Genomic DNA, 26,418 nt, shown 5'->3' with positions numbered 1-26,418 from the left:
TTTTGTGTGGCACTGAGTCCTCTTCTATTCTGAGATGATATAACATTTCTGCAATATCAATTTTGTTTATAATTTAAATTGAAAAAACTCAGTAGTGATGCTGTCTGTAGCCCTGTAGTTGTATATGTGGAAATACTTCAATTATTAATTCCATTTCTACACTTATTAAAGTCCATTCAGGTTTTCTATATCTTTGTTGTATTGGTCTGGTAAGCAGTGCTTTTCCAGAAATTTATCCATTTAATCTAAATGCTGGATTCATTGGGATAAAGTAGTTAATAAAGTCGCCTATTCTCCTTTAAATATATATAAGAGCTGCAGCAATATCTACTCTTTCATTTCTGTACTGTTTAATTTGTAAAGTTATTCTTTTCTTTTTCCTTAAAACTGTTATAGATTAATCAATTTTATGAAATTATTCAAATATTCAAATATCGGTTTTATGAAATTTTTCAAATGACTACATTACTTTATTGCCTTTTCCTCTTCTCTTTTTTAATGTCTGCTTTGATCTTTATTATTTATTTCCTTCTACTTACTTAGGGCTATTTGGCTCTTCTTTTCTAATTTCATTAGTTGGAATCTTAGGTTATTGATGTAAAACCCCTCTTCTTTCTTACTATAATCATTGAAAGATGAATCTTTCTGTCAAACACTGCTTTTGCCACATCCCACAAATTTTGAAATGTTGTGTTTCCACTATCATTCATTTCAAAATATTTTTTAGTTTCTCTTGTGACTTCCTCTTTGACACATTGGGAATTTAGAATTGTGTGGCTTAAGGTCCAAATATTTTAGTTTTCTGGATAATATTTTTACTGGTGCTAAATTCTATTCTGTTGTGTTCAGAGAACATACTCTGATTTCAGTCTTTTGAAATTTATTGAGATATTTTTATGAACCAGCATTGATCTATTTTGTAGGATAACAAAATATGCATTTGAAAGTATGTGATTCTGAAATTGCTGAATAGTGTTCTGTAAAGTCAATTGAATTAATTTGTTTGATACTTTACAGTCTTCCACATTCATACTGAATTTTGTCTATGTACTCTATCAGTGATTCAAAGTGAGTGTGAAGTATCTTCAGATATGATCAAAGATCTGTCCATTTTCCCTTTATCTCTGTCAATCTTTGTTTCATGGATTTGAAAGTATGTTATTAGCTGAATGTACACTGACTTTTTATTTTAATTTCTTCTTGATGATTTGATGTCTTTATTATATACATCCTTTAATATTCTATTTTTTGATGTTAATTAGTTTGATCTCAATATAGGCATTACAGATGTCTTTCATTTAGTTTTTGCATGGAAGGGTTTTTCAATACTTTTACTTTACAGCTTGCCTGTGTCTTTGTTTAAAGTGTATTGTTTAAAGCATAAAGCTCTGTTTTCCTTTTTTATCCATGTCACCATCTTGTTTCAGAGGAGCATTTAGTCCATTTATATTTAATATAATTAATAAAATGTTTTTGTTTAATTCTGCAATCTTGATATATGCTTGTATAAAAAGACCTTATCTATTGAATGCCATTTGCAGATTATCTCTGGATAAAGATTTACTTATAGAAAATAAACTCAACTGTATAATACATGGCTCCTTGAAGACTGTTAAATAAGTTATACTGCTTGTTGGTGTATGAAGTAGTATCCTCATTAATTTAGATGCTTCCACCCCTGCCCTCCAGTGTGTGAAGTAACCACCTCCATTCTTCTGGGCCTGTGTATGTGTGTGATGCAGAAGAAAGGACAAGTGTTTCAGTGGAAATCTGGAGGCCTTTACCAAGCCCTTTACTCTGTTGGGGTTGAACACCAACTCTGTATCCCCTGCAGTGAGCTGCTACGCAAACCTCTGATCAGCTCTTTCAACCTCTCAGTTGTCACATTTCCTTGGTTTCCTAGGAAGCTCACTCCACACATGCTCAACTCTTAGCTCAGTCAAGAGTTGGAGGGCAGATTTTACCTATATTATGTGGTTCCTCTATTTGAGGATTTCTCCATAAATTACCAGCTGCTCCAGCAGCCACAAATGCTGATTTTTTATTTCTCAGCTTGATAAGACTCTTGCTTTCTGCTTGAGCTCCATCTGCTTCCTTGAGGGGAAAACCATATGAACCTGGACCTCACCCATTGTGGTTTTCCTCTAACAAGGATGAATCTCCTCCAGTACTGACTGATTCAGGCTGCTCTCCACAGCCCTGAAACAGTATTTTTTATACCTAATCTTGAGTTTGTAATTGTTGTGCTAGAAGGGTTATTCTGATCCGTGCTATCCTGTCATGAGATAGTCCACCATCATCAGACGCTGTAATCCTGACACATTTAGGCAGATTGGTTCTGAAATTTTGTATTGAATATAGGGTAATTGAGAGAAAAGGAGTCACAGACAAGTTCTATTTTGGGGCCTAAGCACATGAATGCCTTTTAATGCTATTAACAGAGTTAGGTAAGATGAGAGATTTATAAGTTTCAGGAAACTTGCCAAGACTTTTGGCTCTTTCCAGTAAATTCCATGGGAGTTGGGATTTTCTTTTTCTTTCAGTGTTCTTTGAGCTCTCTCCAAAGTAGAAATGTGGCCAGTTGCCTCCTATATAGTAGCAAATGAGTTGCGCTGCCTTCATCAGTCTTTGTCACTGGAGCCCACCACATCTTGATGGTTAGACTTAAAGCAATGCTCCCTTATGACCCTCCCCACTACCTCATAAAATAAGGTCAAAATACACGAGTCACTTCAGAACCTACAAGCATGTGCCTACAGATACTGAACAGATAGGATACACTTAACCAACATTGAATTGAGAGGAGCTCTGAATAAAGAATTTTAGAGGAAAGTTGGGGGTGGGGACCTCTTGCTGCAGATATCAGCCTCTTTTTTCTTCCTATTTCCAACTCTTTGTGTTAGGTTGCAGTGAATCTTGTCTAAATGAGGAAGGAAAAGCAAAGATATTTCCATAACAAATAAGGAGAGAAACTATGAGAAGGAGGATGAAGAAAGGAAAAGGGTTCAAAAGGCAAGTAGAAAGCCATTCAAGGGAGAGAAATTGAATAATAATTGTGCAATACTATATGACAGGTACTGTGCTGGTTGCTTTCCATAAAAGGTCTGTATGCCTCACAAAACCATGATAAGGATATATCAGGAGAATCAAATGCGTAAACTGAAGCTCAGTAAGGATAATCTGCTGGTCTGTATGACACTTCCATGGTGACGTGGAAGGATTTTTTTTAGCACTAAAGACCTAGGTTTCCTTTTATCAAAGCTTTCTATATTTAAAGAACTGAAGCATATGCATCATCCCAGGGCCTTAAATATTTTATTCTTGTGTAAATAGAGTTTATGAAAGAGCCAAGGCTGCATTCTGAACGCAGTGTGATATATAGTGAGGAGGGGATTTCTGGTCACGATTTAAAAAATCCTGGCAAGAGTTCAAGTTTATAACCTTTTCTAAGAAGTGTAATAAATATGGTAAATGATATAGGTAATTGACAAATTGCATTGATTACAGGCTTTTACTAACAAGAAAGCATCCAACAATAATTGTACAGTGAGGAAATGACAGCATGTTTTCTCCACACCACCATCGACAATACACTATCGGTTCTCAGTAGGAAAATGGACAAGTGTGTTCTGGGATTAAAAAGCAGCATTCAAATAAACGGAGCCTTCTTTGGGTTTCTGAAGGGTCAAGGTGCCATTATTTGATAAAACTACCTTTCCAAAAGGGCCTCTCCTTGAAAGGAAAGCTCCAGGTTCTTTGTCACTCCTCATAAGTCTTCTCTTTGAATGGTGATGAGCAAAAGATGAGTTCCGTAAGCTTGAACCCCCTATGTTTGGTGTGCTCCATTTAAAGTAAAACTTTATGTGAAACATATTATGATACCTATCCTCAATATGAAGGAGAAACTGCCATCACTGTTCTTAATTTTACAGGAATTAGCCAGCTTGATTGATTTTCACAAGACAAAGAAGAGCAAAGATCCCCTTCTCAAACAGTGTAGACAAGAACAAGTTGACTTCTGGTTGAAGAACACGAGTATTAGAACAGACCAGCCAATGACTGTAATTGCATCTGTGGGACATGCCTTGGTGGAATCTGCATTTTTGCAACAGCTTTCACTCTGTTGTTATAACATCGATCATTTCACTTGTGAAATTCTGACTGTCTTGAAACTGGTTTGTGTGGACTTCATCCATTGAACAGTTAGTCATTCTGGTGCTCTGCAAACTCGTCCTTCCCCTGGCAGTGCTCCTCACCTGTGTCTCCTATGCCTTCATCCTCTCCAGCATCCTGAGAATCAGCTCAGCAGATGGAAGAAGCCAAGCCCCTTCAACATGTGCAGCCCACCTGACTGCTGTGGTGTATTCCTATGGGAGAGCCCTCTCCATGTACCTGAAACCCTGTTATAAGCTGTTCCAGTTTGCTAATGCTGCTGTTATGCAAAATACCAGTGACAGGTTGGCTTTTATAAAGGGAATTTATTTGGTTACAAAGTTATAGTCTTAAGACCATAAAAGTGTCACCGGCACTAGATAAATTTATGGCGTTGGCGCATGCTGGATCAATGCCTATGTTGAATCCTGCCATCTATAGTCTCAGAACAAAAGGTGAAAGTTTCTTTGAAAAAATCGCTGACTAGAAATCCTTTTGCTACTATCTTAATTTCTAGACTCAAGTAATATTGAAACAAGGACAATCACCTGGATAATCTCCAGCATTATCCATAACACAGCATGCTTTTTGGCTTATACCAAAACCCTGTACAATACACATTTGTTATGAAATTCATATTTACTTCCTCTATCCTGATTTGCCTTGTAAATAATTCTGTTGACATTAATGAATCATTTAGTGATCCAGAAATATGTTATTGGAAATGTATTTGACATTTATTTATTTTATGTGTCATGTAATATAACTATATATTATAGATATATAATCTTCCCTACCTGAGTTGGGGAATAATATGAGGCCCATGTGAACATAGCATTCCATTTTTATCAGGGAGACAGCCTTGAATATATGTGGGTGAGTCCTCATAAAACAGTGCCTCTCCTTAGCATACATCACTGCTGCTGAGTTTTTTTTTTTCTTGTTTTCAGCTAATCTTTTTTTTTTTTGTTTTTTATTTTGAAATAAATTCAAAGTTACATGAATAGTTGAAAAACAATACTAGCCCCATACACTGAATTCCATCATACCCTGACCCCCCCTCCCCCGATAGCTCAATCCACCAACTTTAACATGCTGTCACATCACTATTTCTTTCCCTCCCTCCCTCCCTCCCTCTCTATCTATCATCCATCATATATTTCTCTGTCTTCTGAACATATGAGAGTTCGCTGCACACATCCTTGAACATACATTGTAATTCACGTATGTACTTCCCATGAACAAGAACATTCTTTTATGTAATTCCATTAAGCACATCTAAGAAGTATAAGATATTCAACAATGATACAATGCTTACATTCTATATTTCCTTTTCCTTATGTCTCAACTGTGTCCCTTCGAGCCACCTGTCCTCCACCCTCCAATCCCATCCAAGTTCATCCTTAGCATTCAATTGCCATCTAGTTAGACTGTCTTTTTTTTTTTTTCTTTTTTCAATTGTGGAAACATATATACAGCCTAAATCTTCCCATTCCACTCCCTCCCTAGCCTTACCATTAGTGGGATTAATCACATTTAGAATGATGTTATGCTCTTTCCCACCATCCATTACTAGAAATTTCCCTTCACCTCAAACAGCAACCCTACACTCCTTTCTTACCTCCCCATTGCCCCTTCCCCCATTTCTCTTAACCCAAACTCTACTTTTCATCTCTATGGTTATATTCTCTGATAATTTCTTTGTGTTTACTGTGGGGCATAAAATTAACCTCTTAAATCCATATCAATCCTGTTTTTCTTTGGTACCACCTTCACTTCAATAGGGCACATAAACTATGTTCCTATACTCCTTCATTCCCCCACCTTCATATAGTTGTCTAAAGTTACATATTTTACATTGAGTTCAAAACCACTGATTTGTCCTTAGAGTTTGTGTATTTTTTATCATGTAGGAAGTAAATAGTGGAGTTATAGTTCAAAAACTATTGACTTCTATTTGTATTCCATTGTGTTTGGAAAATGTTCTTTGAGTATATTCAATTTTTTTTTTTAATAATTTCTTGAGGCTTGTTTTATGTCCCAGCTTATGGTCCCTTCTGGAGAAAGATCTGTTATCACTAGAGAAAAATGAGTGTCCTGGTGATTTGGGATCTAAGGTACTATATATGTCTGTTAAAATCCTCTATATCTCTTTCTCCTTTCTTTGTCTCTCTGTTGGTAGGGCTTCCTTTAGAATTTGAAGTAGGGTAGGTCTTTTATTGGCAAAGTCTCTCAGAATTTGTTTGTCTGTGAAAAATTTAAGCTCTCCCTCAAATTTGAAGGAGAGTTTTGCTGGATAAAGTATTCTTGGCTGGAAATTTTTCTCTCTCAGAATTTTAAATATGTCATACCACTGCCTTCTTGCCTCCATGGTGGCCACTGAGTAGTCACTACTTAGTCTTATGTTGTTTCCTTTGTATGTGGTGAATTGCTTTTCTCTTGCTGCTTTCAGAACTTGCTCCTTCTCTTCAGTATTTGAGAGTCTGATCAGAATATGTCTTGGGGTGGGTTTATTTGGATTTATTCTATTTGGATTTCGCTGGGCATTTATGCTTTGTGTGTTTATATTGTGTAGAAGGTTGGGGAAGTTTACCCTAACAATTTCTTTGAATACTCTTTCTAGACCTTTACCCTTCTCTTCCCCTTCTGGGACACCAATGAGTCTTAAGTTTGGATGTTTTATTTTATATATCATATCCCTGAGATCCATTGTGATTTTTTCATTTTTTTTCTCCATTCTTTCTTTTGTTCTTTCATTTTCTATTCTGTGGATTTCTAGGACATTGAGATGTTGTTCAGCTTCCTCTAGTCTTGTATTGTGAATATCCAGAGTCTTTTTAATTTCGCCAACAGTTTCTTTTATTTCCATAAGATCTTCTATTTTTTTATTTACTCTTGCAATGTCTTCTTTATGCTCTTCTAGGGTCTTCTTTCTGGCACTTATATCCTGGGCCATGGTCCTCTTGATGCCTTTTAAATCCTTTGCCATGTTTTCATTCTTTGATTGTAGTTCTTTAATTAATTTTGCAAGGTATGACATTTTTTCCGAAATCTTGATTTGTGTGTTTGGAGCTGGATTCTCCATATCGTCTGGTTTTATCATATGCATTAGGATTTTCTGTTGTTTTTGGGCTCTTGGCATTTGTTTGGTTTGATAGGGTTCTTTCAAGTTGTATCAAAAAAAAGTATATGATCTAATTTTTCAGAGACACCGTTTGGTGACGTACACTTTCTCTTACTAACCAGCAGATGGCATCTGTGAGTCTTTAATTTGTTAGAATTGCAGCTTGGTGACATACACTTTCTATAACTAACCAGCAGACGGCGTCCCTGAGTCACTTATTCCCCTCAAGTCAGTTCTCCCCAACTTTGTGGTATGTGGGGATCTGATTCTTTTGGGGTCCAATTGGTGCACTTAATTTGGGTGTCTTGTCGGTGCTGTCTGCCCTCAATGTGGGGTGTGTGCCTGAGTGGTTAGGGAGGAAGGGCAGGTCTAACAATCAAATCTCCCAGGTGCTCCCGGAGATTTAAGGCTGTTCTCTGTTGCTGACACAAAAGTCCTTGGTATTGGCATAAGTTCCCTGGGATTTCCAAGCAGTTCCCCCCTCCCTGCTGTGCTTTTCCAGGATCTCTGTTGAGGGGGGGCAGGCCGTGCCATGTCACAAGTGAGCACCGGCCTCCAGGGAAGCCCTGGGCAGCCAGGCTGTGTAGGGGCGTTCCCATCCCATTTCAAAGATGGTTGAATGGGATGCATTAACTTCCCCCTTTCCACACAGCTCCGCTCTCCCAGCTCCAGGACAATCAGCTGTGGGTATATTCAAGGCCACTGTCCACGGTCGATATTGTGTCGTGTGAGTGATGCTGTGGGAAAGATTCCCTCTCAGGCTGGGTTTCTTGTCTCAGGTTTGTGCTTTGTGTTCAGCCGGGCAGGAGTAGCCCCACCCACTGGGGAGACAGCTGGGAGGCTGGGCCTCCTGGCTGGGCTCTGTGCCGTGTGCTTGGCCCCGGGCAACAGAAGCCCCGCCTGATGGGGCAACGGCTGTGAGGCTGGGTTTCTTGGCTTGGCTCTGCACTGTATGCTTAGCCCCAGGCAGGAGCAGCCCTGCCCACTGGGGTGATGGCTGTGAGGCTGGGTTTCTCAGCTGGGCTTTGTGCCATGTGCTCGGCCCCAGGCAGGAGCAGCCCCACCCACTGGGGTGATGGCTGTGAGGCTGGGCCTCTCAGCTCAGCTCCACGCTGTGTGTTCAGTCCAGGCAGGAATAGCCCCGCCTGCTGGGGAGACTGCTGCAAGTTGTGTGTCTCCCCTTTGTTTCTCTGGACCCAAGACAATCAGCAGTGGGTGTGGGAAGGGGTATCCTCCACCCCAGACACCTAGACGTTAGTCCAGACCGCTCCCGTCTTATCTGCAGCTGTTCCCGGGCTGCTTTTATTTTTTTTAAAAAGTCCAATCCACCGTTTCCCCCCAACGCAGCGTGGCCGAGGGATTCAGCCTACTCACTCACTCATTTCAGAACGCAGACTCCTGGTTTCACCAGTCGCATGTTCCCTGTGGCTTTAGCAGAACTTGTCCAGCTGGTGCTACTTTGGAAGTGGTGTTCTGGGTCCTTTCTGGTTTTTTATCTAGTGTTTTCCATGGAGGTGTTTTTTTCTCTGTCTCACCTAGTCGCCATCTTAGGTTCCCTCCTGCTGCTGAGTTTTAAGTTTAGGGCAGGCAAGAAAATTGTAGATAGTTCTCAGAGGAGGATCCAGACTGAGCAATGCAGAGCTTGCCAAGAATGATGGTTCAGTTAAGGTGAGAGGACTGATGAAAGAACCAGTACGAGGAAAGGATTCAACTATAGGTACTCTGGTGGGGTCTTAATACAAGAGCCCTTGGAGTACAGGAGAATTTTTTTTTTTTATCCCTAAGACACTTGATGTGTTGTTCTATTGATTTTGAACATCTCCCAAGGCAGGGGCTGGATATTTATATTTTAAATGAAAGCAACCCAGTTATTCTAACTTTCATCCTTACTTAATAATCTCATTACTAAATAGTAGGGACTATGCTTGATGCGTACCTAGTTTGCTGGAGAATTAGAAGGGGTGGTAACCCTATTACTCCGCCAATTGCTACAACAATTTACAATAAACCCTGATTTCAGGTAATCAAATACATTGATCCTACACATATTCAAGGAGTTGTCTCATTATTTGTTTTTGTGGGTGAAAAATGCACAAATAAGGCATAGAAATTAAAGTTTTATGCATCATCAATTAAAGGGTCTATGTTTTCTCACATTTCCAATCACTTTTTCTCCATTTCCACCAAAATGATATTTAAAATAGTCAAGCCATTTTGTTACTGGTTTATGTTTTTTTTTTTAATAAAAATCCTCCTTCAGTACCTAAAATGTGGATATAAAGGCCTAAGTTGGCCTAACTGTTATAAGCTGTTCCAGTTTGCTACTGCTGCTGTTATGCAAAATACCAGCGACAGATTGGCTTTTATAAAGGGGATTTATTTGGTTACAAAGTTATAGTCTTAAGACCATAAAAGTGTCAAAGCTAAGGCATCAACAGTAGGGTGCCTTCACTGGAGAAAGACCATTGGCGTCCAGAAAACCTGTGTTAGCTGGGAAGTCACGTGGCTGGTGTCTGCTTGCTCCCAGGTTGTGTTTCAAAATGGTGTTCTCCAAAGCATCAGCTTTCAAAGGCCGTCTTCAAAGTGTCTGTCTAGACTGCAACTCCTCGCATGTCTAAGCATCAATGTCAGCCAGCGTCTGGGCCTGGGTGGCTCTTTTTAAAGTACTCCAGTAAAAGTAATCAAGACCCAGACTGAATGGGCAGGGCCACACTTCCATGGAAACATTCAGTCAAGGTCACACCCTAATCAGAGGTGTCACTCACAGTTGGGTGGGTCACATCTCCATGGAAACAATGTAATCCCAATATCCCATGAGATTGGATCAAAAGATCATGGCTTTTTCTTGAGGGGCATAAAGGCTTATGTCCAGACTTCACTTCCAAAGCCTTGTAAACTTACTCCTGTAGCAACTGTTCCAGGACAAGAATGATTCTAAAACAGATATGAAATGGAAAGGAACTAAAAAAGCCAAAACAATTAAAAAAAAAATATGATGATGCAGGATTTGTATGATTGAATTTCAAACCTAGTTCTAACCTACAATAATCAAGACACTGTGGTATTGGCATAAAGAAGGACAAATAGGTTAATTGAGCAGAATAAAGAGTGAGGAAGTGCCCACAAATATATGGTCAATTGATTGTCATAAAGGTGCCAAAGTGACTCAGTTTGGACAGGACTGGTTTGTTTGCATTTTTTCCAGTAACTGGATATTTATATCATACATAATGCACAAAATTCAGTTTGAGGGGAATCACAGACTCAGATATAAATGTTTGATCTCTAAAATTTCTAGCAATCACACAGAATATCTTTTTTTTTTAACTTAGGGAAGAGAACTGTTAAACACAATGACCCAGAATGTCACCAAGTATAATTAAATTTTCAAAAATTAAAAACTTCAGTTCTTTTTCACTACATTTTGTAATAGCTGAGATGCTACATAGATGTCCTTTATCATATTGTGGAAGTGTCCTTTGATTCCTGGTATTCTGAGAGTAAGTTTTTTTCATGAATAAAATTGTTTATTTATAGATGCTTTTTTCTCATTTATTGGCATTGTAATTTCAAAATTTTCTCCTTTATTCTGTTAATAAGATGAACTTAAGTGATTAATGTTCAAATATTACACTGACATTTCTTTTCTGGGAAAACACCTACATGTCCTGGATATATTAGCCTTTTGATATAATGCTTTGGATATGACTTGCCAATATTTGTTGAGGATTGAGTCTATTTCCATGAGTGATATTGCTTTCTAATTTCCTTTTCTTGCAATATCTTGCCAGATTGTGTTGGTACCAGACTATGTTGGCCTCATAACATAGTTCTGCGGAGCATTCCATTCTCCTCTATTTTCTGAGTTGGTATAACATTTCTACATTACTAATATTAACATGTACATGTTTATATTTATTATATTGATATTTTAAACTGACAAAACTCATTGAGATGCTATCTCTAGGCCTGAAGTTTTGTGGAAATAGTTACTCATTCAATTACTACCCTTATTTTAGGTCTATTCAGTTTTTCTTGTTTTCTTTTTTTGTTGTTGTTATTGTTGTTGTTGCAGCATTGGTCTTTGTAAGTGGTGATTTTCCAGAAATTTTTCCATTTAATCTATATGTTGGATTTGTTAATTAATAAAGTCTCTTATTCTACCTTAAATACATATAGGAGCTGCAGTGATACTTGATCTTTCATTACTGAAGTTTTTAATTTGTGAGGTTATTTTTTTTCTTAAATCAGCTAAGTTTTATCAGTTTTATGAAATTTTTCAAATATCCATGTTTTGACTCTTTTGCTTTCTCTCTTGTCTTCTTTTCTCTTTCATGATGTCTGCTTTGATCTTTTATTTATTTCCTTCTCCTTACTTTGGGGTACTTGATTCTCCTTTTTCTAACTTCATTAGTTGGAATCTTAGGTAGCTGATGTAAAACCCCTCTTCTTTCTTACTACAATGATTGAAAGATGAATCTACCTATCAAAACACTGCTTTTGCTGCATCCCACAAATTTTATGTTGTGTTTCCATTATCATTCATTTCAAAACATGTTTTCATTTCTCTTGTGATTTGCTTCTTGACACATTGGGAACTTAGAAGTGTATTGCTTAAGGTACAAATATTTTAGAATTTTCTGGATAATATTTTACCAGTGTTAATTTCAATTCTGTTGTGTTCAGAAAACATACTCTGTAGGATTTCAGTCTTTTGAAATTTATCAAGATGTCTTATATGAACCAGCATTGATCTATTTTTGAGAATAATCAATGCACATTAAAATAAGGCATGATTCTGAAATTGCTGAATAGTGTTTTGTAAATGTCAATTGGATCAATTTGTTTGATAGTTTTACAAGCTTCCACATTCACAATTAATTTTATTTATATATTTTTTCTGTTATTGAAAGTGAATATGAAGTATCATAAGATAGGAGCATAGATTTGTCCATTTTCCCATTATTCCTGTCAGTTTTGTTTCATGAATTTGGAGCTATACTATTAGCTGAATGTACCTTGACCTTTTATTTCAATTTCTTCTTGGTGGTTTGGTGTTTTTATTATCTATATCTATTAATATTCTATTTCTTGAAGTTAATTTGATCATATATAGTCATTGCTGCTTTCTTTCATTTAGTTTTTTTTTTCTGTTTATTATAGGCTCTAGTTTGCATCGATTGTATTTTCCCCCAATCCCACCCTATTTTTAACACCTTGCAATGTTGACATTCATTTGTTCTACCTCATGTAAAACATATTTGTACCTTTTATTACAATCACTGAGCACCCTAGGTTTCCCTGAGTTACACAGTTCCAGTCTTTATCATTCATCTTTTGTTCTGGTGTCCCACATGGTCCCAGCCTTCCTCTTTCAACCATATTCACAGTCATCTTTGTTCAGTGTACTTACATTGCTGTACAAAATTGTTTTCCAAACATCTCACTCCTGTCTTTTCTTTTTTGTCTGCACTGCTTCCTTTAGTGTTTCCTGTAGAGCAGGTATCTTGTTCACAAACTGTCATTATGTGTTTGTCAGAGAATATTTTAAGCTCTCCCTCATATCTGAAGGATAGTTTTGTCAGATATAGGATTCTTGGTTCGTGGTTTTTCTCTTTCAGTATCTTAAACACATCACCCCACTTCCTTCTTGCCTCCATGGTTTCTATTGAGAAATCTGCACATAGTCTTATCAAGCTTCCTTTGTATGTGATAGATCGCTTTTCTCTTACTGCTTTCCGGATTCTCTCTTTATCTTTGACGTGTGATAACCTGATTATTAAGTGTCTTGCATACGTCTATTCAGCTCTATTCTGCTTGGGGTATGCTATGCTTCTCGGATCTGTAATTTTATGTCTTTCATAAGAGATGGGAAATTTTCATTATTTCCTCTATTATTTCTTATGCTCCTTTTCCCTTCTCTTCTCCTTCTGGGGCACCAATGACACATACATTCTTGTCCTTAAGTTTTGTCCTTAAGTTCCTGGAGATGTTGCTCATATTTTTCCATTCTTTTCTCCATCTGTTCTTTTGGGTGTAGGCTTTCAGGTGCCTGGTTCTCCAGTTCCTGAGTATTTTCTTCTGCCTCTTGAGATCTGCTATTGCATGTTTCCATCACGTCTTTCATCTCTTACGTTGTGCCTTTCATTTCCATAGATTCTGCCAGTTGGTTTTTCGAACTTTCAATTTCTACCTTATGTACATCCAGTGTTTTCATTATACGGTTCAGTTCTTTCACCATAGCTTCCCTAAACATTTTGAATTGACTTACTATTAGTTGCTTCAATTCCTGTATCTCAGTTGAAGTGTAAGTTTGTTCCTTTGATGGTGCCATAACTTCATTTTTCTTAGTGTAGATTGTAATTTTCTGTTGTCTAGGCATGGTTTCCTTGGTTACCCTAATCAGGTTTTCCCAGACCAGAATGGGCTCAGGTTCCAGAAGGAAGAAATATTCAGTATCTGGTTTCTCTGAGGGTGTATCTTAGAAAATTGGTACACCCTGTGATGTCTCAGGTCACTGTGCTTTTCTGCCCAGCTGGTGGCACCTGTCAGCCTATAATTCTAAACTGGTGTAAGGAGGTGTGGCCTGTGGCTGTTTTCCCCCAGGCTCTGGGGTCTGGTTCTGAATAGAAGGCAGGTAGTAGAGCTGGGCCCCACCCCTTTCCTCTTAGAGAAGATAGACCCCCAGGGTGAGGTCATTAGCATTTCAATGGTATCTCTCTGCTTGTGCTCTCTCCACCCTTGGCTGGGTCAGATCACTGGGAACTGCAAATCGCTGAGGCTTTCTCCACTGAACCAAAAAAGGAACAGAAAGTCCCCTTCAGGGCTAGTCCGAGGTGACCCTCCAGCTCTCCAAGGTCAGTCATCACCCAAAGCCTCTGTCTGCTTGTTGGGGATTCATACCTCGTAGTGAGCAGTTCACAGTTACTAATTAAAACCCTAGTTGGAGCTCAGCTGAGCTATACTCAGTCCCTGGGAGAGAGTCTCTCTCTAGCAGCATGAGACTTTGCAGCTCAGGCCATGGGGGGGAGGGGTCTCCTGGCTTAGAGCCACAGTTTTTATTTACAGATTTTATGCTGTGATCTTGGGCATTCCTCCCAATTCAGGTTGCTGTACGATGCGTGGACAGTCATGTTTGTGCCCCCGCAGTTATTCTGGATTATTTACTAGTTGTTTCTGTTTTTCTTTAGTTGTTCCAGGGGGATTACTTAGCTTCCACTCTTCTCTACGCTGCCATCTTAGATCCTCTATCTTTTTTAGTTTTTAATGTAAGTGTTTTTCAATCCCCTTAGTTTTCAACTTCTCTGTGTCTTTGTTTAATGTATACTTTTTTAAACATAAAGCTGTGCCTTCCTTTTTTATCCACTCTCACCATCTTGGTTCAGTTGGAGCCTTTATTTATATTTAATGTAATTATTTAGATGTTTTGTTTAATTCTGCTACATTGTTATTTGTTTTCTGTTTGTGCTGTCTTGTTTATTCCTTATACCTGCATTATTTAAATTAATCAAGTTTTAAATTATTATTATTATTGCATTATATCCCTTCTATTAGCTTTTTTGTTGTGTTTCCTTCTGGGTTTTATAGTGGTTATTCTTTTGTTACACTATGGATTGTTAACTTCTTTTACTCTACCTTCGGTAAATTTATATTAAATCACCTCATGTAAAATACACAACTTTTATGACAGCCAATTGCAAATTGATAATGGATGAAGGAGGTAAGCAATTTTCCTGTGATACCCTACCTCCCTTTACTGGGGCATGATACAAGTAGGGAGAGGAAAACAATACACAGATAACCCCTATTAAGCTGTTATCAACTGAACCTGTGAGTAAAGAGACTAATGATATATGCTCGAATAAAGGGCATTATTGAATGCCATTTGTGATGGTCCCTGAATAAAGAATTACTTATAGTAAATAAACCCAGACTCAATAATACATGGCTCCTTGATGAATGCTAAATAAGTTATACTACTGGCTGGGGTATGAAATGAGATGCTTCTCAATTTATATGTCCCCACCCCCATGTGTGAGGTGACCACCTCCATTTTTCTGGGCCTGAGTATTTGTCTGATGCAAAGAAAGGACAAGCATTTCAATGGAAATCTGGAGGCATTTACCAAGCCCCTTTACTCTTGTGGGGTTGAGCACCAACTCTGTCTCCCTGCAGTGAGCTGCTATGAAAATCTCTGATCAGCTCTTTCAGCCTCCCAATTGTCACATTTCCTTGGGTTCCCAGGAGGCTTTCCCTACATGTGCCCAATTTATATCTCAACAAAGAGTTGAACACCAGATTTTACTTATATTTTGACTCTCTGTCTGTTGTTTCCCTCTATTTGAGGATTTCTACATAAGTAAACAGATGCTCCAGCAACCACAGATGCTGATTTCTTATTTCTCAGTTCAGTAAGTTTTATTGCATTCTGCTTGAGCTCCCCCTGCTTCCCTTGAGGGAAATCCACATAAACGTACAACTCACCCATTGTGTCTCTGATCTCGCAGAGGTTGAATCTCCTTCAGTTCTGACTAATTAAGTTGCTTTCTCATGCCATCAAGCAGTTATTTTCACTTAATCCAGAGTTTATAATTGTTAGTGGAAGGAGGTTTTGTCTGACCAAACTATTCTATCAAAGACAGCCCACCATTGCCAGAAGCTGGAAACCTGGCACATATTTCTCAGGCAGATGGATCCTGATTTCTTTTGAATTGGATATAGGGTAAGAGAGAGAAAGGGAATCACATGACTTCTATTTTTTGGCCTAAGCCCATGAATGATTATTATTGCTCTTAACAGAGTCACAGCAAAACTTTTTTATTTTTAATTCATTTTTATTGAGATATATTCACATACCATGCAGTCATACAAAACAAAGCATACATTCAGTTGTTTATAGTACATTACATAGTTGCACAGCACAACTTTTTGTCTCTTTTTCTTCTATACAATAAATGCTAGGGAGCTTCAGAATTCCTCTTAATTTCAGTGCACTTTGAGCTCTCTCCAAAGTGGAAAAGTGGCCGCTGCTTCCTATGTAGTCACTGGTGACCACCAAACCTTTGATGGTTAGACTGAAAGCAATGCTCCCTGATGACCCTCACCCTCCCCCATACAGGAAGGTGAAATACACGATTCACATCAGGAGCTACACGCATGTGTCTCAAGGAACTGAACAGGTTGGACACACTCATCCAGCAAATGAGTTGAGAGGAGTATTGGATAAAGGAATTTAGAGGAAAGTTGGTGGGGAAGTCAGGCTTTGGGTAGATATGTCCAACAGCTCCTTTTCTCTTTTGTTTCCTACCATATGTATTGGTTTGCAGTTAATCTTGTCTAAATGAAGAAAGGAAGGCTAAGATATTGCCATAATCAACTAAGGAGATTGAGAAGGGGATAAAAAAAGGGAGAGCATTCAAGAGGCAAGTAGGAAACCATTCAAAGGACATAAATCAAATAATAATTGTGCATATATTATGTATCTGGTATTGTGCTGGTTGCTTTCAAAAAATGTATGCTTCAGAAGAACTATGATAAGGATACTTTGGTGAATAAACTGATGCTCAATGAAAAGCATCAGCTGGCTATATGACACATTGAAGTGGTAAAGTGGAAGGTTTTTTTGTTTGTTTTTTTAGCACCAAGCCCTGGGTTCCCTTTGAAACAAGCTCTTTTATTTTAAGGAAGTGAAACATATGCATCATCCCAGGGCCAAAAGATTTTATCCATGTAGGAACAGATTTAATAAAAGATTCCAAGGCTGCATTCTGATTGCAGTGAAATAGATGGTAAGGAGGGGATTTCTGGTCAAGCTTTACAAAATCTGGGCAATTGTTCAAATTTGCAGCCTTCTCTAAGAAGAGGAGTACATATGATAAAAGATATAGATAGCTGAATAATGGATTTTATTACAGACTTTTACTTGCAAGAAAGTATCCAATCGTAATTGTACACTGATGCAATGAGAGAGGTTCTCCACACACCACCGCCCGCAATGCATCATCAGCACATCAATAGGAAATGGGTAAGTGTCTACATGGATTACAAATCACTGCTCAAATAGGCAGAGCTGTGTCTAGATTTCTGAAGGGTCAAGGGGCCATTATTTGATGGAACTACTTTCCCAAAAGGGGCTCTACTTGAAGGAAAAGATCAAAGTTCTTCATCCCTTTTCATAAGCTTTGAGCCATGATGAACAATGGATGAGTTCCATAACTCACAACACCCCATGTCTGCTGTGCTCCTTACAGGGTACAACTTGGCATGATACATATGGTACCCTCCCTCAATATGAAGGAGAATGTGCCAACAGTATTCTTCTTGATGTTATAGAAATTAGCCAACTTGACTGACTTTCAGAAGACAGTGAGGAGAAAAGTTCTCCTCCTGGATCAAGTTTACCTCTTGTTTGGTAACACTACAATTAAAACAGACCAGCTACTGACTATAATTGCATCTGTGGGACATTGTCCCTGGGGTTTTAGAATTTGTAATCCTGAATGAATAGATTTGTAGCTTTCATTTTTGGCACAATTTAGAAACTTTTCACTAGGTAGAAGAACTTAAATTGCCTTATAATGCCAATGAATGGTCCTTTGGGTACAGAGTTTGGTCATAGATTTCAGGGAAACTCTTGCAAGATGAAAGAAATCTCTGCCATGTGTCTGCTACCATGAGATATCTATCAGTGATTTCTTGGGGTTGAAAGGAAACTCTGGGTTAGCAGCTAACTATCCAATGTCTTCAATAAATTAATCTTACTGCAGAAACTTATAACTCCAGTGAATCTACCGAAATATTTTGAACAAATCTCCATGGGTGCCTGAAGAAAACACGACATTGAATAGCACAGTCTCTCTGAAGTAAGAAGACTATTAGCAAACCTGGGGAAGGAAATAATTCCAGTGATCCAGAGGTAAATGGATGGTGTAGCCACAGACGAGTTGCAAATATGGTTTAGAAAGAACAATAAACCACATAAGATTGTTTCTTCTCTCTACCTGTATTCAAATGTTTATGAAATAACCCATCACAGCAATGTCAAAAGAAATTCTGGGAGCAAAAAGAGAAGCTGAGAGTTTTTAATTTATTTATTTCCTCCTTGAAATTTACCTTAATAATGACAGAGTCCTTCAAACATGTATCCCTAATATTGTCACCAAGATCAAGAAGCCATTCAATATAGATGACAATTTCGATGGAAATAGAATACCAGAGAATGGGGAGGATGTTGCTTTGTTTTGTATATAGTATATGATGTTCATCCTTCTAGACACAGAAAAACATCAACAGGACAGAATAAAATGTTCCAGGCAAATTGGACATCAGTAACAGGTTTTATCTTCCTGGGGTTTTCCCTCTACCCTAAAGTTGAGATCCTTATATTTGTGCTGTGCCTGCTGATGTACTCAATCACCTTTCTGGGTAATATAATTCTGATCTCCATCAGCATTCTGGATTCCCACCTGCACACCCCCATGTACTTCTTCCTCAGCAACCTCTCCTTTGTGGACATCTGCTTCACCTCTTCTGCCCTCACTCCAATGATGATAAACTTTATTTCAGGTACAAGCATCATCTCATTTTTGGGATGTGCTGCTCAGATGTACTTATCTCTTGCTCTGGGCTCCACTGAGTGTGTGCTCCTATCCATGATGGCCTATGACCGGTATGTGGCCATCTGCCAACCCCTGAGATACTCCATCATCATGAACAGGAGGGTCTGTGTGCAGATGGCCATTGGCTCCTGGGTGACAGGCTGCCTCACTGCCCTTGTGCTATCAGCATCTGTGCTACAGCTTTCTTTCTGTGATAACAATAACATCAATCATTTCACTTGTGAAATTCTGGCTGTCTTGAAACTTGTTTGTGGAGACACCTCCATGGCGCAGTTAATCATGCTGGTGCTCAGTGTACTTCTCCTTCCCATGCCAATGCTCCTCATCTGTGTCTCCTATGCCTTCATCCTCTCCAACATCCTGAGAATCAGCTCAGCAGATGGAAGAAGCAAAGCCTTTTCAATGTGTGCAGCCCACCTGACTGTCATTGTTTTGTTCTTTGGCACAGCTCTCTCCATGTACCTGAAGCCCTCAGCTGTAGACTCACAGGAAATAGATAAATTTATGGCTTTGGTATATGCTGGATTAACCCCCATGTTGAATCCTATCATCTATAGTCTACGGAACAAAGAGGTGAAAGTGGCTCTGAAAAAATTGCCGACTAGAAATCCTTTTGGTGCTATTTTAATTTCCAAATTCAATTAATATTTTAACAAGCACACTCACTTGGATTATCTCCAATATTATTCTTAAAACTGCATACTAGTTGGTGTATATTGAAACACTGCACAGTACACTTTTGTGATGTTTCACCTTCCTGTCTTCTATTCTGATTTGTCTTGTAAATACTACTGATGGTATTAATGAATCAGTGATCCAAATCATGTTTTTGGAAATGTATGCAGCTTTTTTTAGTTTAATTATATTTTACAGATGATACATGTCGTATGTTATATGCCCATTATTTATGTATAAACATGACATTAAAATTAGAAAATTGTCTATTGTTTCACAGTTGATGTGCTATATCATCTCAGTAGCTGGCTGTTGCATCCTTGAGACAATAAGCAACAGAATTAGAGACTAAATTTTGAGCCCATTCGATTTTGAAGTGATTTTCACTTATGTTATTTATGATTTAAGAATTTAAAGCAGCAATGGGAAGTATTCTTAAAAAATGCATGTATAGGATCCAAAGTGGTGACATATCATTATTTGTAAATGAAGACACTTTCAATTATTGACCTTCCTAGTTGCAAAGCTGTTGCAAATGTGCAAAAAATATGGTTTTGGATTTATGAAAAATAGTAGGGATGACTTTGTTAATCTGGGCCATGTAGGTGGGGAGTGACTGAATATGGTGTCTATGCAAAGATATCATCACAAGGTTTGCACAGCTGCAGTCCCGTGTATGAGGTGGGGTAGAGTGATAGCAGTGGAGGATCTTGAATTATCCATAAGTATGAGGCCAGAATGGTCTCATATGGCATTTTGTGTGTCTGCATGAATTAATCACCATGTACCCATGTTTCTATTTCTCACAAAGCACACTGAATTTCTGTGGGTGAGGCATTTCTTCTGGTAAGAAGGTCTCCCTGGCATAGATCACTGCAGCCTGTGCTTTAGGTTTAGGGAAAGCAAGACAGTTGTAGATAATTATCAAAAGAGGACCCAACCTGAGAAATACAGAACTTGCAAGCAATGGTTCAGTGAGGGTGAGAGGATTCATGAAACAACCAGGATGAGGAAAGGATTCGACTAGAAGGTAGACCCCTTAGAGTACAGGAGAATTATTTATTTATTTATTTATTTATTTATTTATTTGTTTATTTATTTTTTATCCCTCAGACACTTGTCTTGTTCTGTTGATTCTGAATCTCTCCAAAGGTAGGGGCTCGATGTTTATACTGTAAATGATAGAAACCCAGTTATTATAACTTTCATCACTACCTAATTATCTCCCTGCCAAACAATAGGGACCACGGCTTGATGCTATGTTGAAGAATTAGGAGTGGTAACCCTATTACTCAGCTAATTGCTACAACAATTTACAATAAACCCTAGTTCCAGGTAATCAAATAAATTCATCTGACACATGTTCAAGGAGTTATGTCTTATTATTTGTTTTTATGGGTGAAAAATACATATATAAGGTATAGAAAGAAGTTTTATGCATCATCAAAGTGTGTATGTTTTCTCACATTCCCAAAACCTTTTCCCCATTCCTACCAAAGCAATTTTTAAAATATCCAAGCCATTTTGTTACTGGTTTGTTTGTTTGTTTTTGGTAAAAATCCTTCTTCTGCACCTAAAATGTGGCTATAAAGGCCTTAAATTTGCATAGATCTTATAAGCCTTCCAAACTTCACTCTGGTATCAATTGTTTCAGGACCAGTATGATTCTAAAACAGATATGAAACTGAAAGGAACTACAAAACCAAAACAATTTTGAAAAAAAAAAGTTACAGGGTTTATATGACCAAATTTCAAATGTGGTTACTAACCTACAATAATCAAGACACTGTGGTAGTGGCATAAAGATGGATAAATAGGTTAATCGAGCAGAATAAAGACTGAGGAAGAACCCACAAATATATGGTCAATTGATTGTCATAAAGGTGCCAAAGTGACTCAGTGTGGACAGGACAGGTTTGTTTGCATTTTTCCAATAACTGGTGCTAGAACCACTGGAGATCCATATTGTACACCATCCACAAAACTCAATTTGAGGTGAATCATAGACCCAAACATACATGTTTATTCATTAAAACTTCTAGAAATCATGCAGAATATCTTGTTTACCTTAGGGAAGAGAAGAAATTTGAAACAGGGTGCCCCAGATTGTCACCAAGTATAATTAAATTTTCAAAAATTAAAAACTTCTGTTCTTTTTCACTACATTTGGCAATAGCTGAGATGCTGCACAGATGTCGTTTATCATACTGCAGAAGGGTCCTTTGATTCTTGGTATTCTGAGAGTAAGTTTTTATATCAGGAATAAGATTGGCTATTTAAAAATGCTTTTTGTTTTTCATTTACTGACATGACAATTTCAAAATTTTCTCCTTTATTCTGTTAATAAGATAAATGTAAGTGATTAATGTACAAATATTAAACCGACATTTCTTTTCTGGGATGACACCTACATGTTCTTGATATAACGCTGGATATGATTTGCCAATATTTTTTGAGGATTGTTGAGTCTCTATCCATGAGTGACATTGTTCTCTAATTTCCTTTCCTTGCAATATCTTTGTCAGATTGTGTTGGTACCAGGCTACGTTGGCCTTATAACAGTTTTGGGAAGCATTCCATCCTCCTCTATTTTCTGAGTTGGTATAACATTTCTGCTTTATCAATATTAATATGTATATATTTCTATTTATTATATTTATATTTTAAACTGACAAAATTCAATGAGATTCTGTCTTTATGCCAAAAGTTTTATTTGTGGAAATATTTACTCATTCAATTGCTACACTTATTATAGGTCTATTCAGTTTTTCTATTTTTTTGTTGTGTTGGTCTTGGTAAGTGATGTTTTCACAGAAGTTGTTCCATTCGATCCAGATGTTGAATTTGTTGGGATAAACTAATTAATAAAAGTCTCCTATTCTCCTTTAAATATATATAGGCACTACAGTGTGCTTGATCTTTCATCACTGAAGTTTTCAATTTGTGAAGTTATTTTTTTTCCTAAATCACTGAAGTTTTATCAATTTTATGAACTTCATCAAGTATCCATGTGTTGACTCTTGTTTTCTCTATTGTCTTTTCCTTTGTCTTTCATGATGTCTGTTTTGATCTTTTTATTTATTTCCTTCTACTTACTTTGGGTATTTGGCCCTTCTTTTTCTAGCTTGTTTAGTTGGAATCTTAGGTAATGTCTAATCATTGAAAGATGATCTTTCAGCTATAATCATTGAAAGATGAATCTAACCATCAAAACACTGCTTTTGCTGCATCCACAAATTAAATATGTTGCCTTTCCATTATCCTTCATTTCAAAATATGTTTTAGTTTCCCTTGTGATTTGTTCCTTGACACACTGGGAATTTAGAAGTGTCTTGCTTAAGGTACAAATATTTTAGAATTTTCTGGATAATATTTTTACTCATGTTAAATTCAGAGAACATATTCTGTATGATTTCAGTCTTTTGAAATGTATCGAAAGCCTTTTATGCACCAGCCTTGATCTATTCTGGAGAATATTCAATACATATTAGAATAAGAAGTGATTCTGAAATTGCTGAATATGTTTTGTAAATGTCAATCGGATCAATTTGTTTGATAGTTTTACAATCTTCCACATTCATAATTAATTTTATTTATATATTTTTTAATTATTAAAGTGAGTATGAAATATTTTCAGTTATGATCATAGATTTGTCCATTTTCCCTTTATCCCTGTCAATTTTTGTTTCATGGATTTGAAGCTATGCTATTAGCCTAATGTATATTAACATTTTATTTTAATTTCTTCTTGATTATTTGGTGTTTTTATTCTCTGTATTGGTTTGTACACTGTTTCTTGAAGTTAATTTCTCTGATCTTGATATAGACATTACAGTTTTCTTTCATTTAGTTTTGGCATGTCACCTGTTTTACAGTCTCTTACTTCTCAACTTGCCTGTGTCTTTGGTTAAAGTGTATTTTTTTAAAACATACAGCTGTGTCTTCCTTTTTCACCATCTTATTTCAGTGGGATCCTTTGGTCCATTCACATTTAATTTAATAATTAATATGTTTTTGTTTAATTCTGCTATATTATTATTTGTTTTCTGTTGTGTGCTCTATTTTTATTCCTTATGCCTACATTATTTTAAATTACTCAAGTTTTAAGTTATTATTATTATTTAATTACATCCCCTAGACTAGCTCTTTTGCTATATTTCCTTCTGGGATTTCTAGTGGTTACTCTTGTGGTACACTATGGATTGTTAAATTATTTCACTGTACTTTCAGTAAATTTAAATTAAATCACTTCATGTAAAATGTGAAGCATTTATGACAGCAAATTTCCAATTGATCATGGATGAAGGAGGTAGGGTATTTGCCTGTGACACCCTACCTCCCTCACCACAGCATTCTCCAGGAAGGAAGAGGAAAACAATATGCAGATGACCATTTTTAAGCTTTTACAAACTGAAACTCGGAGTAAAAAGACTAATGATATATGCTTGGATAAGGGGCATTATCTTTTGGATGCCATTTGTGATGATCTCTGAATAATGAATAAATTACAGTAAATAAACCCATGCTCTATAACACATGGCTCCTTGAAGAATGCTAAATAGTTATACTACTTGCTGGAGTATGAAACGAGAGGCTTCTTAATTTACATGAATTCATATCCATGTCTGAGGAAATTGCCTCCACTTTCCTGGGCCAGAGAATCTGAGGCAGTAAGAAAGGATGAGCATTTCGGTGGAAATCTTTGGCATTTACCAAGCCCCTTTATTCTGGAGGGGTTGAACACCAGCACTGACTCCCCTGCAGTGAGCTGCTACGAAAGTCTCTGATAGCTCCTTCAACCTCTCCATTGGCACATTTCCTTGACTTCCTAGGAAGCTCGCTCTACACATGCCCAATTCTTAGATCAGCCAAAAGTTGGAGAGCAGATTTTACCTCTATTTTTGTATCGCTGTATGTTGTTCCCTCTTTTTGAGGATTTCTCCATTAATCAGCAGCTGCTCCAGCCACCACAAATGCTGATTTCTTAAAATTCAGTTTAATAAGACTCTTGCTTTTTGCTTGCACTCTATCTGCTTCCCTTGAGAGGAAAACCATATAGATGTAGACCTCACCCATTTTGCTACTTCTCTCACAGAGGCTGAATCTCCATCAGTTCTGACTGGTTAAGTTGCTTTCTGTGCCCTCAAGCAGTCATATTTATACTTAATCCAGAGTTTAAAATTGTTAATGGTAGGATATTTAGTTTGACCAAGATATTCTCTATGAGATAGTCTACAGTCACAGAAGCTGGAGGAAACCTGACACATTCAGGCAGATTGGTCCTGATTTGTTTTATATTGTGTATAGTTTGAGAGAGAGAAAGGGAGTCCCAATGACTTCTATTTTTGGCCAAATCACATGAATGACTATTATTGCTATTAATGGAGTTAGGGAACAGGAGAGATTTATAAGTTCAGGAAACTTGCCCAGAATTTTTGGCTCTTTGTCTTCTAAACAATAAATTCCATGGAAGTTCAGAGTTTCCCTCTCTTTCAGTGTTCTTTCATCTCTCTCCAAAGGAAAAAAAAAAAATGTGGTTTTTTGCTGACTATCTAGTAGAAAGTCAGTTGAGCACCTTCATCAGCCTTAGTCACTAGCATTCACCCCAACCTTTCATGGTTAAACTTAAAGCAATGCTCTCTATTAACCCTCCCCTCTACCTCATACAATAAGGTCAGAATACACGATTCACTTCAGGAACTACAAGCACATTTCTCCAAGAACTGAACAGTTAGGATACACTTATACAACAAATGGGTTGTGAGGAGTATTGGAAAAAGAATTTAGAGGAAAGTTGGGAGGGGGTGGTAGGGATCTGGGTAGATATGTCCATAAGTCTCTTTTATTTCTCTATTTCCATCCATTTGTGTCAGTTTGCAGTGAATCTTGTCTAAATAAGGAAAGAAAAGCAAAGATTGTGCCATAATCAAATAAAGAGTAAAACTTTGAGAAGTGGACTAAAGGAAGGAAGCTGTTTCAAGAGGCAAGTAGAAAACTATTCTAGGGGGAGATATCAAATAATAATTGTGCACATACTATATATCAGATACTGTGGTGGTTGCTTTGAATAAAATATCTGTAAGCCTCACAACAACTCCAGTAAGAATATTTTGTCATTAGCCTTTTACAATTGAATATTCTGAAGCTCAGTGAAGATCATCAGCTGGCTATATGACACCCTAAAGTGGAAAAGTTGAAGTTTTTTTGTTTTGTTTTGTTTTGTATTGTTTCAGCCCCAAGCCCTAGGTTTCCTTTGAAACAAGCTCCTCTATTTTAAGGAAGTGAAGCATATATATCATTCCAAGGCCTTAAGGATTTTATCCTTGTGGAAGCAGAGTTTATGAAAGATCCCAAGTCTGCATTCTGATTGCGTTATGTTATATGGTGAGGAGGGAATTTCTGATCATGCTTTCGAAGTTCTTGGCAATAGTTCAAATTTATAACCTTCTCTGAGAATAGAAATACATATGATAAATGACAACTGAGTAATGGCTTTGAATACAGACTTTTACTAACAAGAAAGTATGCAATCATAATTGTACAGTGATGAAATGAGAGCACTTTTCCACACGTCACCATCCACCATGTACCATCAGCCTCTAAATGAGAAAATAGCAGATGAAGACTTTTAGTTTATTAATTTTCTCCTTAAAATTTTCCTTATTGATGACAGAGTCCTTCAAGCATGTATTCCTAATGCTATCACCATGCTACAGAAGACATTAAACATAGACCACAATTTTAATGGACTGAAAATACCAGAGAAAAAGGATGAAGGTTTTTTGTACGTATAGAGTATTTAATGTTCATCCTTCTATGCATATAAAAAGATGAACAGAACTGAATAAA

The 26,418-nt window shown here is 37.3% G+C and overlaps 1 protein-coding gene across 1 annotated transcript; it reads left to right on the top strand.

Annotated features, from left to right (window-relative positions):
• The first annotated feature begins 18,579 nt into the window (after positions 1 to 18,579).
• On the top strand, positions 18,580 to 19,539 carry LOC119545373 (olfactory receptor 13F1-like). Its single transcript, XM_037850847.1, has one exon. It carries the CDS (start codon positions 18,580 to 18,582, stop codon positions 19,537 to 19,539), a length of 960 nt encoding a protein of 319 aa, XP_037706775.1.
• The last annotated feature ends 6,879 nt before the right edge of the window (positions 19,540 to 26,418 follow it).

This window comes from Choloepus didactylus, chromosome 10 (assembly GCF_015220235.1).
Source record: "Choloepus didactylus isolate mChoDid1 chromosome 10, mChoDid1.pri, whole genome shotgun sequence".
NCBI classification, from domain to species: domain Eukaryota; kingdom Metazoa; phylum Chordata; class Mammalia; order Pilosa; family Megalonychidae; genus Choloepus; species Choloepus didactylus.
Note: the sequence above shows the minus strand (reverse complement) of the source record. Positions and strands in the feature narration are given on the sequence as shown.